The sequence below is a fragment of the Dreissena polymorpha genome, chromosome 1 (assembly GCF_020536995.1).
Source record: "Dreissena polymorpha isolate Duluth1 chromosome 1, UMN_Dpol_1.0, whole genome shotgun sequence".
In the NCBI taxonomy this organism is placed as follows: Eukaryota; Metazoa; Mollusca; class Bivalvia; order Myida; family Dreissenidae; genus Dreissena; species Dreissena polymorpha.
In genome coordinates, this window is record NC_068355.1 from 71,479,414 (window position 1) to 71,497,394 (window position 17,981).

At 39.5% G+C, this 17,981-nt stretch overlaps 1 protein-coding gene across 1 annotated transcript in view; it reads right to left on the reverse strand.

The window, feature by feature from the left end:
• Positions 1-2,200: 2,200 nt before the first annotated feature.
• Positions 2,201-17,981, reverse strand: part of LOC127834580 (pre-mRNA-processing-splicing factor 8-like) — a 99,372-nt gene continuing 83,591 nt past the window's right edge. The window contains 6 exon segments of the mRNA XM_052360575.1: positions 2,201-3,692; positions 4,575-4,777; positions 5,656-5,795; positions 6,094-6,616; positions 7,351-7,544; positions 8,154-8,252. Coding sequence (XP_052216535.1) covers positions 3,538-3,692; positions 4,575-4,777; positions 5,656-5,795; positions 6,094-6,616; positions 7,351-7,544; positions 8,154-8,252 — 1,314 coding nt within the window. The 3' untranslated portion in view covers positions 2,201-3,537.

Here is a 17,981-nt window from a genome sequence, read left to right on the forward strand (position 1 = left end):
AATTAGTCCATACATTGGAACACTTAGAAAAAACTTATAACTAATTAAACTTATTAAAACACTATTTTTGCAAAAAAACAACTAATATTAGCGATACAAAAGTCGCCTATTTCCTCTTGTCTAGTTTGTGTTGTTTGATCCATAAATGATGAAGACGTATGGTGCAACTGTCATGCTTCATTATTATCTGTTTCATACGATAAAACGATTTCGCGAATGGAAAAAGAACCTAACCAAAATGTAGATTATATGAAAAGCTAAAAAGGCTCAATGCTTTGTTTATTATAAGTGCCAGTCCTGGATGCTATGCATATTTACATGTACATTGTATAAATGATAGCAATTGTTCAATGGATGCTATGCATATTTACATGTACATTGTATAAATGATAGCAATTGTTCAATAGATTTGTCTTTTTTTCTTCTTCAAATGATCCACGTCAAGCGAAATTGGTCCATATGCGGCCAGGGTAGCTCCGGGTCCGCGTGTGAAGTCTGATCACGAGACAACCTGTTTCCGTTTAGGTCACACAATGTTGTGTGCGAGTTGTCTCATTAACGGTTATGGTAACTCCGTATCAGACAGCGCTGGTACGAAGGCTAGAATGGAGATACTCTGGCCGCATATGCCATAAGACCCATTTTGACATGACGCGGTCAAATAGCAGGTTACAATAATTTCAAGGTACATTGGGTGTTGGTTAAAGACGTTTTATTGATTCCGATTTAATATGAAAAGCGCACAATCCTCTTACAAATAATAGTATTGTTACAATGCCACCCGCGGAGGGTTAATAAAGTTACCGTTGATTTCCGGAGCGTTCCCGTGGAAGACTGCAGACACGTAGTGACAGGACTGTGACATACGGACTTTGTTCAGATTACTTGTTCTCCCCAACCTGTCATCAACTACCACTGGAGGGTTAATATGACATTTTAATCGGAAGACCGTCTGAATCGGGTCACTGTGTTGTGCGGATTCTGTGTACTCTATAATAATGCGTCTGTCATTCGTTAATGGCCTTCGTCGCCTATTGCTCCATGTGCTTTCATATGAAAGGATATGTATTCGTATTGTATTTGTAATTATAATTCATTAGAAGACTGCTTATTATTTCGCAATATAAAATAAGATTTCGTGCTGGCATACCCACAAGCATAATTCGCGATCTAAGGCGAATACATCATATCAAATTTAATGTTAACATTGCAAAATGTATAAGCACATCGTAGCACACTTCAAGTCAGATCGGGTTTTACATTTATCTACGGTAGGCAAGATCATCACATTTCCAAACACATCTCTCATATAGTCAGTATTACTTTGGAAAGGCATTACGGTCGCGTATTTGCGAGTAATAAATAACGGTGTTTGTATTTTCACTTGCATATTCACCTCTAAGATCGGTAAATCAAGAAACAATGGTTCCATTCTCGGACACTGGAACAGTGGTTCTTCTGGAATTCCTTCCTATTACTACTAGTTGATTTTGTTTCACACATGGAGGTTGTTTCACGAAGACATTTCAAATTCAATATCTTACTAGTTTTATAATATACAATAACTGAATATGTGTAATTATTTATATATGCGTTGTGGTTTTTCATTAATACATGTGTGATATGAAGGCTGAGCTGTTATATGCTCAAGTCTATATAACATTTCTCGACAACAAAATGATACAGAATAACTTGAAGCGCCAAAGCACTTCTTACCGTTCAGGCTTTTAGCACAGAATTGATATTATTCACCGGTATTCAGAAATTTTAGTGTGATGTCTGCAACCGTCTTGAGAGAAATGGTGAACTCGGAACGCTGGATTTGCACAGCATGACCGCGCTTAATTACATGTATACATCCGCAATAAGAGTATATGAAATAGTTATTTGAACTGTTAAGTCCACATTGTGAAATTGTGTCTCCCTTCGAGAACGGGCTAGATTACCCAAGCCGCATATGACATATGATCCATGTCCGCATTACGCTGGTCATGTACTCTAGCAGTTGCTAAGGTTAATGTTGTACTTAATGTCGTTACAGCCCAGACCTACTCAGGAGCTCGACTCGTTCATTATTAAGCTTGCAGATTATCTGTCCCGATAGCCACGCTTGTCTAAGAAATGTTCCCATAAACTTGTGATGACATCGGTAGCGCATGACTTAACAATGGCTTTCTGGTGAGAATGCAAAACGAACGTGTCTGATGGAAACATTTTATTGACAGATTGTTGCATTACCATAATAGAGATAATCCATGTTAATGTCGAATAATTGCTGAACCATTTGTCTCAAACTTTATTTATTATGATAGCTATATTGTTGCTGGTCTCCAAAAGTGCTGACAACTAATAAACCCACCGATTAACGCCATGCCTCAAACAGAGTTATCAAACTAGATATATATGAAAAATAGTTTTAAATGATCAGATAACATGGAAAAGTGTAATACATTGATGACAACACATTCACAGAAATGTCCACAGAACGCTTATACAAAATAATTGTGCATATTTAAAACTAAAATATTTACAGAAAATAAAAAAGGAATATCCAATTCCACTTAATTATGTAACCGCATGATTTCAATTAATTTCACAATATAAAATAATAACGCATTTTGCTATCAATATTGAAATTAATTTCGTACACATTTAAAGATGCCTTCCTGTAATAGTAAGAAATGCTGGTCACTGAAACCATACAGTCTTTCTTGGGAAAGCAACGAAATTCTGGTGCCCGGAAGGGTAGAAATATGCTTTCTTAACAAGAAATCAAAAGGCTTCCTATCATGATCGTTAAACACAATGATGTAATGTATAACACAACATGAAGCATGTGTATGATATACGAGTCTGATGAATATGCTATCATTATAAACCAAATAAACATAGCTATGGCAATGAGTCATATTACCTGCACAGAACATAACACTTCCAGGCAAGTCAAAGGGAGAACAAGCAAATTTATGATTAAACAATGCATTAATAAGTTAATATTATCATTTATATTTCAATATTTGCCTCCAACACAGGGAAATACAAATGTTCTCAAATATAGTAGACAAGATAATAAATGAACAGTTTCTCTGAATGTAGAGAATAATCGATTTTTTTGCAGGTCTTAGTAACAACACAATGAAATACTACTTGCTCTGAATCAACACAATGAAATACTACTTGCTCTGAATCAACACAATGAAATACTACTTGCTCTGAATCAACACAATGAAATACTACTTGCTCTGAATCAACACAATGAAATACTACTTGCTCTGAATCAACACAATGAAATACTACTTGCTCTGAATCAAAATCCAAAAACAAGTTTCTACTAAATAGCAGCAACAAAATGAAGGACAATTATGTAAAAAACAATATTATGTTGATTATACTCCCCATTTGGTACATTTATTTGAATAGCGACACGAAAAACTCAAATCATAAAAAAAAACTAGATTCAGGAGGTCAATCAATGCCATTTCAGCATAAGTGTTCACTTAAAAGCACATTACAAATGATGTCCCCTTGGTATAGCCCCTAAATAAAGAGGTCCTCCCTATCAGCCCCTATTTGCTCCCCCTCCTCCATCTGTGAGAAGTTGAGGAAGTGTGAGGGTCTGTGTACCTCATGGTAGAACTCCTTTGGGTTGGACAGCATCAGCTCATACTTCATGTTGGGGTCGTGACGCACACCTACGAATATTCAGAAAACATTTGCTGTATGCATGTGCGTAACGTGTTGTCCCATATTAGCCTGTGCTGACTAATGTGTTGTTCCAGATTAGCCAGTGCAGTCAGCACAGGCTAATAACTTTCCCCTTTTAAGGTAATCAATGCTTAAAGAAGTCTTTTAAATGCGATAATCTATTTCATAACTAGGATACAATCATTACATGCATGAATAAACGTTCATTCATAAACACATATTAAAAAAAATACCAAAAACAAATTCATTTGTGCCAGTTAAATGATGAACCTAGAAATGTTTAAAAAAAATATTTTAAAATCAAATTTGGTTTCTTACTCTAAAGGGGTCTTTACACGTTTTGGTAAATTGACAAAAAAAATAAAAGTTAATTCAGATTCGTAAATTTTTCGTTTTAGTTAATGATATTTGTGAGGAAACAGTAATACTGAACATTTACCAAGCTCTGCATTATCTATTATATGAATCTTTTGACGATTTAAAAACCTGAAAATTATAAAGCATTGCAACGTGAAACAATTGAATAATTTGGAGAGTTCTATTGTTGTCGTTATATTTTGTTATACTAAGACAATTGCTTATATAAAGTATAAAAACATCCATCATTGTGTGAGCACGGATGGCCGAGAGGTCTTAGCAGTAGACTTTCACTCCAGGAGTCCAGGGGTCAGTGGTTCGAGCCCAGTTGAAGATTATTTTTTTCTTTTTTTTAAAATTGTATTCTTGTTTTTTAATTGTATTCTTGTGCTTTTTGTTACTGGAGCTTTTTGATCCCATGTTTAAATTCATCAATATAAAGCATTAAATGACAAACTTCAAGTTATGCCAAAATCTGGAGCAACAACCTTGTTATGCTGCAGTTTACTCACCCATGAAGTTATAGTTCCATGATGTCTGTGAAGGGACCATGAAGAAACCCAGGAAGCGGTCAGACAGCAGCATCTGCACCCTCTCATAGTGGGAGGGCAGGTAGCCCTTGGGGTTGTTGCCAGTGTCCGTGTTCTGGCGACCCCAGTCATACCCGCTAGGGGTCAGCTTGTAGGCCGTTAGGGAGCAGGAACCTGGCGTGAAACTGTGCAGACACAACACAAAGCATCAGTCAATAAGCCCGAGATGAAAAACTGATCTTAATTACCTTTCAAGCGAAATATGGTTTTAAATAACTGATTTATGTCTTCTGCACAATCATGGTCTAAATTACCTGAACATTTAAGAAAATTGCAATGAAAATCCTTCAAACGGAATAGAAGATAAAGGCTGGAAAACAAAAATAAAGGCTCAAACTATTGGCCTCAAACAATCCCTGTTGACTCTCAACTGGCATGACCCACTTATGCCCACTAGACATGGTCATTATGGCATAAACACTTGAGGCACCTTCTTAAAAGTCTGTCAAGTGGTACAAGAGATATGCAGCCGATATCAAAATGGAGTTACACGTTTTTAACCTTCAAGATTGACCCCTATCTTAAGCCAGTAGTTTGACTGACTTATGCCCTCTGCTATTCATCTCAATGAGCTATACTTACAAGATAATAAATCATGGTAATACTTCAAAGGCTACAAGAAATATGGACTGGACACAGAAATGGTGGCTCAAACATCTGCATATTGTCTCGATGAGCTTCATACTTGATGCAAGTCATATTAAAGTCATATTAAGGTTAAATGAAAATTACATGAAAATCTGTAAAAATGTATCTTGTTTGAAGAAGACAACAAATGTTTCGAACACACTTATGAACAAAGGGAATTCCTAGAATTCCCCTCTCACTTCACAGCGTAAGATATTATTATTGGATAAACTGTGAGTGAATAATTGATCCAAATAAATTTCATTGAGTGTTAATTTAATGCAGAAAAAGGTAGGTGAAATCAGCGATAAAACAATGTGCCTCCTTAGAAACATGACTAAGTCCTAACTGCATGAGGTGATGACCGTGAACCTACCTGCATGTGATGATGACTGTCTTCTCCCCGTCCCAGTGTTGATTCTCCTGCATCACACGGGCATGGGTGGTGATGTCCTGGGGGGACAGCTGGGGCAGCTCATTGGGCTGGGTGTGGATCCACCCTAGGGGCTCCATCTCCTGCAACACACATGCAGGGAATAAGCTTTTACCTTTCAGTCTTGTTCTTTCAACACCGTGCTTAATGCATGTGCGATAATTGTCATCCCATATAGGCCTGGGCAGTCTGGCCAATTAGGAATTTTGCACTTTATGTCTAAACTGGATTTTCATTTAGAAGAGGTTTGCTTTAACAAAAAAAATCTTGAAAAGCAGAAAGTACTGTACCTGATGAGCCTGTGCAGAGTGTCAGATAAAGGCATTAATAGAACACAATAAAATAAACATACATGTGACTTAAGAATAAGTAGAGTACTACCTTGAGATATTCATGTTCTGGTAGAATATTGGGCAGGTGAACAGTCTGGTGAGTGCCCCACTGTGGAGGCATCACGATACACCGTATCTCCTTCACCTGCGGGTTGTCAGGGGGGCTAACTCCATACAGGTACCCGGCAATCTGTGCGCGCAAGTCTGAGATGATGATAAACTTCTTCAGAACATTCTTCGGCAAAATGTATGTGTATCCAGTCTCCTTAATGTCATCTGAGGATACATAGATGTGGTTCGTGCGGAGATGCAAGTTTGTAGCAGAGATGGCTCTAACGCGCCACTCTGTCTTGGAGGCATAGGTCTGAGTCTCGTAGTTACTCGTTGTTGAGGTGATGATCTCATCACCATGCTTGTTCACCGTGCGTGTGGTGGTGGCAGTCAGCTGGGACTGCTCCTTGGTCTGTTTCTCTATCTCGGCTATCTGCTGACGCTGGGCTGACGGGGCGGAGATCTCCATACCCAGGATGATGTCTCGAATCTCCGACTGGGTCAGGGACGCCACATTCACACTGAAAAGGGGACATGTCAAGATTTGATAAGAAGAAGAATGATCAGGGGATAGGTATTAAATAACAAAATGGGGACATTGCAACGTTTGTTTATTGTTTGTTGTTTATCAAGAATCTTTTTTTTTTTCAAAGATAATTATTCCTGCAATAAAGGAGAATAAGAACTCCGAAATTGAAATACACCACAATGTAATTACTTTTCAAACTTGCAACTTGACACTGAGCCATTTCCATTATCATCCGGATAGATACACAAGGACGAGTAACTCTCAATTGTTTTGTACAATTAGAGGACAAACAACTTAGATATATATGCAAGATCAAAAAATAAAATAAAACTGTTATAATTTTTTTTTAAACGTGATGTAACAAGTGTTAACACAATATATTGAAAAACAAGTTTTGCCACCTAAGGAATATAGGGCCTGAAATTCATTTATAAGAAAGATCATTCAGTTCAACATCAAGTTTTTTTTTCAAGGGATCATGATACCACAAGATCTAATCTCTGTCAATCTAATGCAGTTGATCTAAATGAGTTTCTTTAATCTTTATGGGAATAATTGATCAATAAAACCCAAGAAAGAAGATTCATTTTCTATGGTTTACTTAAACATTTGTGATAAATTGCATCCTAAAAAAAATCTGAGAATAGAGGCCAATAATTTGTCCCTCGCTGAAGAAGGAACAAAGCTCCAGCTTATTAAGAGTTTTACACTGATCACAAGACTCACTTGTTTTTCTTGCCGTAGTCAGCCAGAATGAGATCCTTGAGCTGGACTTCAATTTTCATCCACTCCTCGTCGGAGAGAGAGGGCCAGATGTGGTGTGCCTCGGTGATGGTCGTCTTGTCTGGTTTCAGGATGATTTTTGTGCGGTCATTGTTCACGTGCAGGGCACGCAGGATCAGGATCAGCCGAGAGAATGCCTGCACAGGCAAGTGAGGTCAAACAATTGGTAATTTAACACTCAACCAAATTTACTATTCTTCAAATAGTTTTGTACACTATCAAAAAAATATATATAGATGGATAACATCTTCAACATAATTGTGCAATTCAGATGTGAACTGAATAAACCTCAGAAAAGTATGAATACTTTCAGTTTCTTAACACTGATGGCACTGATGCTTCTAAAATGATAAAGGAATACTGATAAAATGGCAATGCTTTGATTATTTGATCTTGTTGAAACGTTCAGAAAAAATGTTAACATGATACCCTTAGCTTGCATATCATATTTGTTAAAGATTGTTTTGATTGGGTATAGTTCTGACTTCACATGGCATTTGTCAAATAATGTAGGTCATAATTTATGTCTATCATTTAATTACAGACAAGTCAAACTTTATTTTGTAACTGTGTTCCATTCATATCTAAATACTTAATCAAAACTAACGCTGAATAGTTAAACAAAGACAATTTTATTTTAATTAAATGTAACAACCTGACTAAACTGAAATGATTTTATATTAATTGGTGAACTGCATTAATTTAATTTCATGATACTGTATTACGATCACATAAATGTCATTTACAGTGTATGAAGATATAGTCTTGAGCCAGTCATCATACAGGTTGAACAACACCATTTGTGGTTCTGTAGCCTTCAAGATCAGGTCTCCAAACTTCTCCACCTGCAACATTCCCATTACAGATGTCAGGGTATCATATATAACAATCTTGTTGTAAAACTCTTTACCACTTAGATACGCAGAGCTCCAGATAAGGGCCGTACAGCCGTAAATACTGCTTTTTCATGAAGGTTTACACATTTATTTTTATAAACTGGACGTACAATTGCGACTTTAATAACCCTTTTATGCATTAACGAACAAAATCTGGCCGTACACTAGGTCTGCGCCAGCGCGGCTTGATTTGTTGGTCTCTAACCCAACGGCGCTTTTTGTTAATTTAAATTACTGAAAAGTTGTACACTAGGTTCCAATATTATTTCTATTCTGTCGCGTGATTTCCGGTTTCTCGTTAACCCGTCAAATACAATATGTCTGCACGCAAGGGAAGGCCGACTTAACCGAAAGCCGTTTAAAAAACAACACTTTGTTGTCATATAATGGCTACATACGGTCGTCTAACCATCCTGACATTCAATCTGTAAACCCAGAAAAAGACATTGTTGCCCCAATATTAAACGATTTGATTGCATCGGTGGCTAAAAACGTTAGAAAACACGATGGGAAACGGATCCAAACAAAAACTGTGAAAGATTGGAAAAACAAATATGATTTGACATTTAACGGCTAAAGCAATGATTCTTTTGAGATGAGACAGTGACATTAGTGTTCATTTACTTAGCTTACTAGTTGGCTGGTATTGCTTGTCAAGACAAGAAACTGTCGGAGACGGGTGATGCTCCCCAAAGGTTTTCTTGTCACAATATTGACTATACATTCAGATAAAAGGAAACGTCTTGAGGGCACAGTAGTTGGGGGGGACAAGAATTTTTTTATAGAAAATTTCAAAGGGCCATTACATCATCCGACCAGAACCCGCTGATAATATGCACATATCCTCTTGGTAGTGAAGCTTCCCATAAAGTTTCATTGAATTCTGGTCATTAGTTGCTGAGAAGTAGCCCGGACAAGAATTGCACTATATGAACAGTTAATGGAAAATTTCAAAAATTTCAAAGGGCCGTAACTCTGTGAAACATCATCCGATCAGAACCCGCTGATTTATGCACATCTCCTCTAGGTAGTGAAGCTTCCCATAAAGTTTCATTGAATTCCAGTCATTAGTTGCTGAGAAATAGCCTGGACAAAAATTGTGCACGACGGACACACGGACGGACAGACGAAGCGGCGACTATATGCTCCCCCCAAAATAAATTTTCGAGGAGCATAAAAAATACAGAAATAGTATTAAGTCATGAGTTTTAATGTGGAGTTGTATTTGCATCATAATTCAGAATAGAAAACCTAATAAAGTAACTGTTTAAGAAGCTAAATTTATTTATTATAATTGCTGCATATGTTTCTGTAAAGTCAGTTATACACCATTCAATATCCAAGAACAAGGGTAGTACAGTACTACCTGTATTTTTGGATATGAAAGAACAGGTACTAATTGATTTTCAGCGTTACTCCTTTTCTTTCTATCAGTGGCAGTACCGTTACTAATTTCACAAATCCTTATCTGGAGCTCTGGATACGTATAGAAATAAAAATTTAATTAAAGACCTTTCTTACTAGATTCAAGTATTCATGGCTTCAGTTCCAACCCTTAGATACTGTTGGGTCAGCAAACAGCATAAAACCTGAGCAGACTGTGAGTTACTCGCAGGCTGTTCTGGTTTTATGCTGTCTGCACATAGCCATTTTCACTTTGCTCCTGAGAGGAAAAGGGATAATTAAAGTGAGCCATGCTCTAGGATCAAACAGGGCTTAATGCATGTGTGTACAGTGTCATCATAGGCTTAATGCATGTGTGTACAGTGTCATCACAGGCTTAATGCATGTGTGTACAGTGTCATCACAGGCTTAATGCATGTGTGTACAGTGTCATCACAGGCTTAATGCATGTGTGTACAGTGTCATCACAGGCTTAATGCATGTGTGTACAGTGTCATCACAGGCTTAATGCATGTGTGTACAGTGTCATCACAGGCTTAATGCATGTGTGTACAGTGTCGTCACAGGCTTAATGCATGTGTGTACAGTGTCATCCACACCTCTTGGCTTTGCTGTTTAAAAATATTTTTGCATTAGTATTTGTAAATCATGTAATCCCTAATGGCCATGTTCAACCCCAGTGGCTTGATTTGACAGTGTTTTTTTCCCTTCTTTGGACGGGTTCGGTAAACGGACCCATTCCCAATGAACTAAGGACCCTTTCCCAAAATGAACAGGACCCATCCCAATTTCTGGAAAAATATGATTTTTTTAATCCTCAATTGGGATTTTTTGAGTCATACTCTTTTCCATTGCGAATGGGGCCGGATACCGGCCCCGATTTTAAATGAAAAAACACTGTAAGCACTTTCATGTACACTTGAATGACGTATGAGGGTTGTTTATTGTGTTGTTTTCTTTATACTTGATTGTTGATTTAATTTACAATAAAGAGAATTGAATCAGCAGGATTAATGCACATCTTGTATTCAGCAATTTAAAAGGGTAAAATTATGCAACTAATTACAACACCATCTGTGTTCCTATAGCATGTTGTTGTTTGTTCAAGACTGTGAATAAGTTTATGTTGCTTTCCTGTGTCATTTAAAGCTGACAAAAGTTAAACAAAGTCATTAAATACCATTCTTCAATTGGTACAATTCACAACTTGATTTTTCCCAATTGGAAGATTTTGCAACTCATTTTTTCCCCAATTTGGTGATTTCACAACCCGAACAATTCCTAATGGCATGGGTACCGGACCCGTTCCCAATTGGGTGAAACAAATCACTGGATTTGAACAATCTTAGTAGAAGACCACATGACAATGATAATACCTTCTTATGCAGCGTACTGAAAGAATTTGAACAAGAGTCACCCCTGGATAATAGGTGTGAAGAAAGCATTAAAAACAAATTTTCTTATAAGTAAAATTCATTTTAATTATTAAATACTTACCTGTTATCTCTAGCTTACCCCTTTCCAAGGGAGTTATTTCATCCGGAAAATATTCAAGCGCTGGGAATCGTCCACCTCTATAAGAATCCAAATCAGGTTAAACATAGTACAATGCAACCTAACAGGAAACCAAGAACCACAACTCATCTTTCCTTTACGCAAACATAAAAAGGCGATGAGCGGGGTGGGAGGTGGGACTTACCGATAACAGGTAAGTATTTAATAATTAAAATGAATTTTACTTAAGAAAATTTGTTTTAATATCATAAATACGTTACCTCTTATCTCTAGCTGATTTTGCAGCTGCGGCGGGAAGGTTCGCATATTTTTTTTTCCCATCACAGCAAAACCCATATAGAGGGTTTACAGCCAGAGATAGTAGAATCAAGTCCTCTTATAATCTTTGTTAGTACAGTATAGTACTTAATTCTCTGATGGCACCAGTGTACTTACGCCATAGAAGAAACTACAGTTTGAGCCACTACAAGAGGACCCAACTTATACAAATTGTCTTGTTGGCACTCAAGAGAACGAAGATAAAAAGAGGAGAAGGTGGTCGGATTCCTCCAGAAAGCAGCTTGAAGCACTTCAGATAGTGGGGTCTGATTAATATAAGCCCACGAAGCCGAAAGAGCTCTTAATTCATGCGGTCTTATCTTAAACAGGGATAAATCCCTCGATGAAAGAGAAGAATAAGCTTTCCTTATAGTCGAGGCTATCCAACGAGAAATAGAAGCCGCAGACACATCGCCCCCCCCTTTTAATGGAATGAAAAGTCTCTTGCGAGAACCTCGAATAGACTTTACCTTTTTAAGGTAGAACTTCAAAGCCCTGACCGGGCAAAGGAGTCTATCATCATCTTCATGTCCACAAGTTCTAGATAGACTTGGAACTTTGAAGGGTTTGGAAGCCATAGAGGGGAGTTGATTTTTAGCAAAAAATCCTGACTGACACAACAATGTAACAGAACCATCAGAAGAGTCAAAACGAAGATGACTATCCTCGATAGAAAGAGCATGAATTTCACTTCTCCGTTTGGCTGAAGCCATAGTAAGAAGGAAAACGGTCTTCCATGTTAGGAATTGTAATGAAGCCTGATCAAGAGGTTCATAGGGAGCCTTAATAAGGGAACCAAGCACACAAGCTAAATCCCATTTAGGAGCAAGTGTACGAGATACAGGACGACTAAGTTCCATAGCTCGAACAAGTTCTGAAATAGCTGGATCAGCACAGACTTGTGAAGACTTAGTGAAAGCCAATGTATGCGAAATCATAGATCTGTATCCTTTGATGGAACTAAGAGAAAGTTTCTTATCATCAAAAAGATAAATGAGAAAATCCGCTATTCGTCTAGCAGAGGAATTGAGGGGATTAATTTTCCCTCAAAAACACCAATTGGAAAAGAGTTTCCAACGAGCATCATAGACTGCTCTGGTGGATTTTCTCCTTGCCGAAGCAACGAGGGTTGAAGCCCTGACAGAAAAACATTTCTTCTGCAAAGATTGCCTGATAACGGCCAGACGTGTAAGTGGAACATTTTTTGGTCCGCATGTAGTCTGCCGCTTTGAGTCAGAAGATCTGACCTGTGAGGAAGATTCCTGGGATAATCGTACAGGAGACTGAGAAGATCGTTGAACCAAGATCTTCTGGGCCACCAAGGGGCAATCAGGAGTATCCTGCAAGAGCTCACCCTGATTTTCCCCAATATTTGGGGAATTAGAATGGGTGGGGGATAGGCGTAAGCGTCCAGATGGTCCCATGCGAACGAAAGCGCGTCGATTGCCCACGCTGCTGGATCGTAAACTGGACTCACATACAGAGGAAGTCTGTGATTGTGTCTGGTTGCAAATAGATCGACCAGGGGATAACCGAACTTGAAAAAGATCTGGTTGGTCACTTCTTGATGAAGTGTCCACTCCGATGGAAGTAACTGGTGTTTGCGAGACAAACCATCCGCCAGGGCGTTGAGGCGACCTGGTATATATTTTGCCAGCAGATGAATGTTGAGTGTTTTGCAAAGAACAAGTAATTTTCTGGTTTCCAGATACAGGGATTGAGAATGTGTTCCCCCCTGTGCCTGGATGTAAGCCACCACAGATGTGTTGTCTGTTGACACCATCACACAAGAGTCTCGAAGATGTGATTGGAAATGAGATACAGCTAGAAATACTGCTCGCATTTCTAGATTGTTGATATGAAGGTGAGATTCCTGATGAGACCACAACCCTGAAATTATCAGACTGAGAGGTTCCAGGTGAGCACCCCACCCTTCCTTGCTCGCATCCGTTATTAGATATAATGACGGTTGCGGGGGAAGAAGGGGTACTCCTGCCAACAGAGTCTCCTCGTCTAGCCACCACTGAAGATGAGACCTTAAGGAGGGAAGAATTGGAATCTGTGTTAATAGATTGCCTGGAGACCATTTCCAACAAGCTGAGAGATAGTGCTGAAGAGGACGTAGGAAGAGACGTCCCAACTGCACAAAGTCTGCTACTGAGCTCAGGATACCGTTGAGAGAGAGGAATTCTTGAGCTGTTATATGAGATTGGGACAAAACCCAGTTGACCTTCATTAGAAGGTCTGATATACGTTGAATAGACACTCTGACCCGATTGATGTGGGTCAAGAAATTCATTCCCACAAACGTAAAGTCCTGTGAAGGAATGAGGTCTGATTTGTCTGCATTGAGAAGGAGCCCTAACGAGAGGAGCTCCTTCCAAGAGAATTCTAGGTTGTACAGAAGCAATTGACGATCGAGCTGGTGTAAGAGCCAGTCGTCGAAATACTGAAGAAGAATAATCCCGTGAACTCTGAGGTGTGATCCGACTGCCGACATTAGTTTGGTAAAAACTCGTGGGGCTGTCGCCAACCCGAAAGGCATAGACCGGAACTGGTAGACTTGGCCTTGAAAGGCGAATCGCAAGTACTTTCGGTAGTTGGGATGTATAGGAACATGGAAGTAAGCATCTTCCAGATCCAAAGACACCCCCCAGTGCAGGGGTTTGATGGATTCCCGTATGAAAGAAGGAGTCTCCATTTTGAAAGTTGGTTTGAGGAGATACATGTTGAACACTTTTAAATCTATTACTGGTCTCCAGGAACCATTTTTCTTTTGAACAAGAAAAAGACGACTGTAAAATCCTGGAGAATAAGGATCTTGAACCCTTTCTACCGCCTGTTTTTCCAAGAGCCCGAGAATGGACTCTGGAATATGTGGATGCCGAGATACCAGCTCTATAGGGACGCGAGAAAGTGGAGGCCTTTTTTCGAATTGAAAAGTCAGGCCTTTTGTCACAAGAGAATGAACCCATGCGTCTGAAGTAATTTGAAGCCATCGATTTGAGAAGTGGAAAAGTCTGGCCCCGACTGGTATTTCCGGCATCGGAGGTTGTGGCGGTAGAAAGGGAAGGGACCTAGGGCTGATAAGCAGGAGGTGCGCCCCTGCCGGTAGAAGGTTTGAAATTCCTCTGTCCCGGCTTGGGTTTGCCCTTTTTCCCAGAATCTTTATTAGAAGACTTGTGTGACAAAGAAGGTCTGTTATAGGAAGACTGCCTATTAGGACCTGACCGTGGATTAAAAGAAGGCTTTTTAGAGAAAAGGTTATTTCTCTTAGCCGTCTTGAATGCTGGAACTGCTGGTGGCCTAGAAGCAGGATGCTTAAAGACCCCTTGGCGTTGTCCAGAGTTGTTTCTAGCTAAAGAAGCATGAAGTTGGTCATCCTTGTCAGCTGTGATTGCTTCTTGTATCCTTCCACCAAAAAGAAACCCTGATGTGAGAGGAGCTGTTCTGAGCGAGTTCATACCAGGTTCCAACAGAAAATCTTTAGGTAAAGAAGTAAGGATAAGATCTCTACGAATCCTTAGCATCTCGGACATTGAAGAAGCAGAAGTGTGAGATAAGGCCAGTGTGGTCCGTGAGAGATGAATTAACAAATCATGGAGTTCCTCCGGAACAAATTCCGACCAATCACACACCATTTGTAAAATTGTCGCTAGCATGAAGTCAATTTGGTTAGTCAAACCTAATGATCTACGTTCCCTCATTTCCCAAGTTTCCAACATTGAAAACGGAACAGAAACTGAATTGGAACCACTTGGCATTACAAGAGATAGCTTGCTTATGTCCGGATCTGGAACCGGAAGTTTTGAAAAATCCAACCCAGATGTTGCATGTGGTACAGGAGGTTTGTAACTTTTACTACCTTCCTGGTGTTTTGGATCAGCTAGTTCCTTAGGAATTTTCCATGTTTCTCCTCGTTTTGGAATAGTCTTATTAGCTGATTCCAATGATTGAAGAACAGATAGAACAGTAGAACCAATGGGAAGTCGTGGGTCAGGACGAGCCGTCGACTTAATAACCCTGTTGGGATCAAATGTACGAAAAAGTTGTTCTGTCACAGAAATCGTCGCATTTGAAGACAGTTCAGCAGGTCTTGGACAGTAATCTTCACCAAGAGTACGAAACATCAGTTCATAGATCTGACCAATCGGAGCTAAATATTGATCCGTCTCAACATTAGATTCTGCATCTGAATCAGCCTCACTCTCTACAACACCAGCGGTTTGTATAGAATCAGCAGGAACAGAAGTGAGAATATCTTGTACCGGATTGTAATTGTCTGGTAACAGCGAATGATCATCCCCGACGTCAGTAAACTGATAATGTAAACCGGAAGAAGGTAAATTATCAGCATTGACCGGTACAAAATGTCCCGCCGAATTCTGTATCCATAGTGTATCAGGATTCGACAGGGTAGCTGTAGGGGGTACGACTAGATACTGTAGATGATACCCGTGGTGTTGACACTGACGCCGTAGTAGTGAGATGAGCTCCTGAAGATGCAATACGTGTGGCAGTCAACGTTGGAACCGACACATTTGGCATGGAAACATGCGATTCCATAACGGAACACGATGGTGAACGACTATACGTATGGTAAGTCCGATGCTGTCTACGGGAACGTTGCCGACGTCCTCGTTTCCTGCAATGTCGAGATCTGGATCGGCTGCGCTGTCGAGATGTGAATCGGCTGCGATGAGATCGAGATTTTTTGGAATACCGTCTCCGTGAGTGACGACGTGATCGCTTATGAGCGCCGCGACGATGATAACTGCTCGACGAAGAAGAGCGTGTCCGATGTCCACTCCTTGATGAAGACGATGTATTCGACGACGAATCGGATGTAGAAGAATACGCCGATGATGAAGACCGAGTTCTTCTTGACCGGCGATTGGTGTTATCGGTGGCAGGCCCAACTGATGACTGTTGACCGGTGACCGGACCGGTGATCAAGGACCGGACCGGTGACCGGACCGGACCGTGACATGACCGGACCGGTGACATGACCGGTGACCGGACCGGTGACCGGCCGGTCATATTATGACCGGTTACGTCACCGGACAAAGACCGTAGAATGGCGGCTGCCATGTGGTCTGACATTGATCCAGTCGTTCCATGATCAATGTCGCCGGTATGCATGGTGTGAGTCATAAGATCTGATGACGATCGACTGACAACAACACCATCTTGCCCGGTACCCGGTGACTGACAAAACCGCTGGTCATCCTTGACCAGTGGAGTCACCGGGTAATCAACGTCGGATGGAGGTTCGTTGCCTTTGCGGCTGATCGACGTCCTCCGGCGACCTGCTTTTGTCCATACGTCGTAAGCCCACAAATCGCAAACCGCACATTTGTTATTAAATGTGCAACCGGTACATGCCAAGCAAGTATCGTGGGAATCCCACCTTGCTTTGATATGACCACAAGAACCTCTATCATGTAAGTTCATTCTGAAATAAAAGAAACAGAAAGAACCTACAAAAAACAAATTAATGATTATAAATTCAAATAAAAAGTTAAACCACAAAATGTAAACACAAAGAACGCTGTCCAATTGACCTCAATTACTTATTGGGGAATAGGTACGAATTCCTCGTGGTTCACGTGCTCATGACGTCATGTACATGAGCGACGATGCAAACAAAGAAACCCAGCAAAAGCAGAAATATGACAATTACTGCAACAAAAAGTATAGAAATATAAACCGAATGATACAAATAAAAGATAAATAAACTTTATCCTTTTAAACTCCGCCAAAAACACAGTGAAAAGAACACATAAGTCCTGAGCCTAAAATAGGCGTGCACATGGTTTTATCCGGAAAGGAAAGATGAGTTGTGGTTCTTGGTTTCCTGTTAGGTTGCATTGTACTATGTTTAACCTGATTTGGATTCTTATAGAGGTGGACGATTCCCAGCGCTTGAATATTTTCCGGATGAAATAACTCCCTTGGAAATGGGTTAGGCTAGAGATAACAGGTAACGTATTTATGATATTAAAACTGATATGCGGTTTAGGCGGTTAAGTTGTTAGAAGGACAAGTTTAGGCCTGCATACAAGCTCTAACAAACAACAGAAGCTCAGGTGAGCTAACAAACTGGCACAAACTCTTTCCACCATTGTCATATTATTAAATGTTGATTCAATCAAAGTCAAGGAGAAGAATTCATATAATTTTTCAGTAACTTGTTTTCTTATCCATTATTGTATGAATGTATTGCACATGTCATGCTAAAATTTGTCATTATATTAATAAATACTGTTTAAACCAATCAAAGTCAAAACGTGTAAAAAGATTTAAGATTTGCCTATTTTTAAAGAAGAAACTATGTTTAAGATTGAAAGCATTGGTAGTTGTGGACCTTGTGTTTATTATTGGTGAAAAAACTTTTAACAGGCCCTGTAAACTTCAGATTACCAAACAACTTAAAAATGA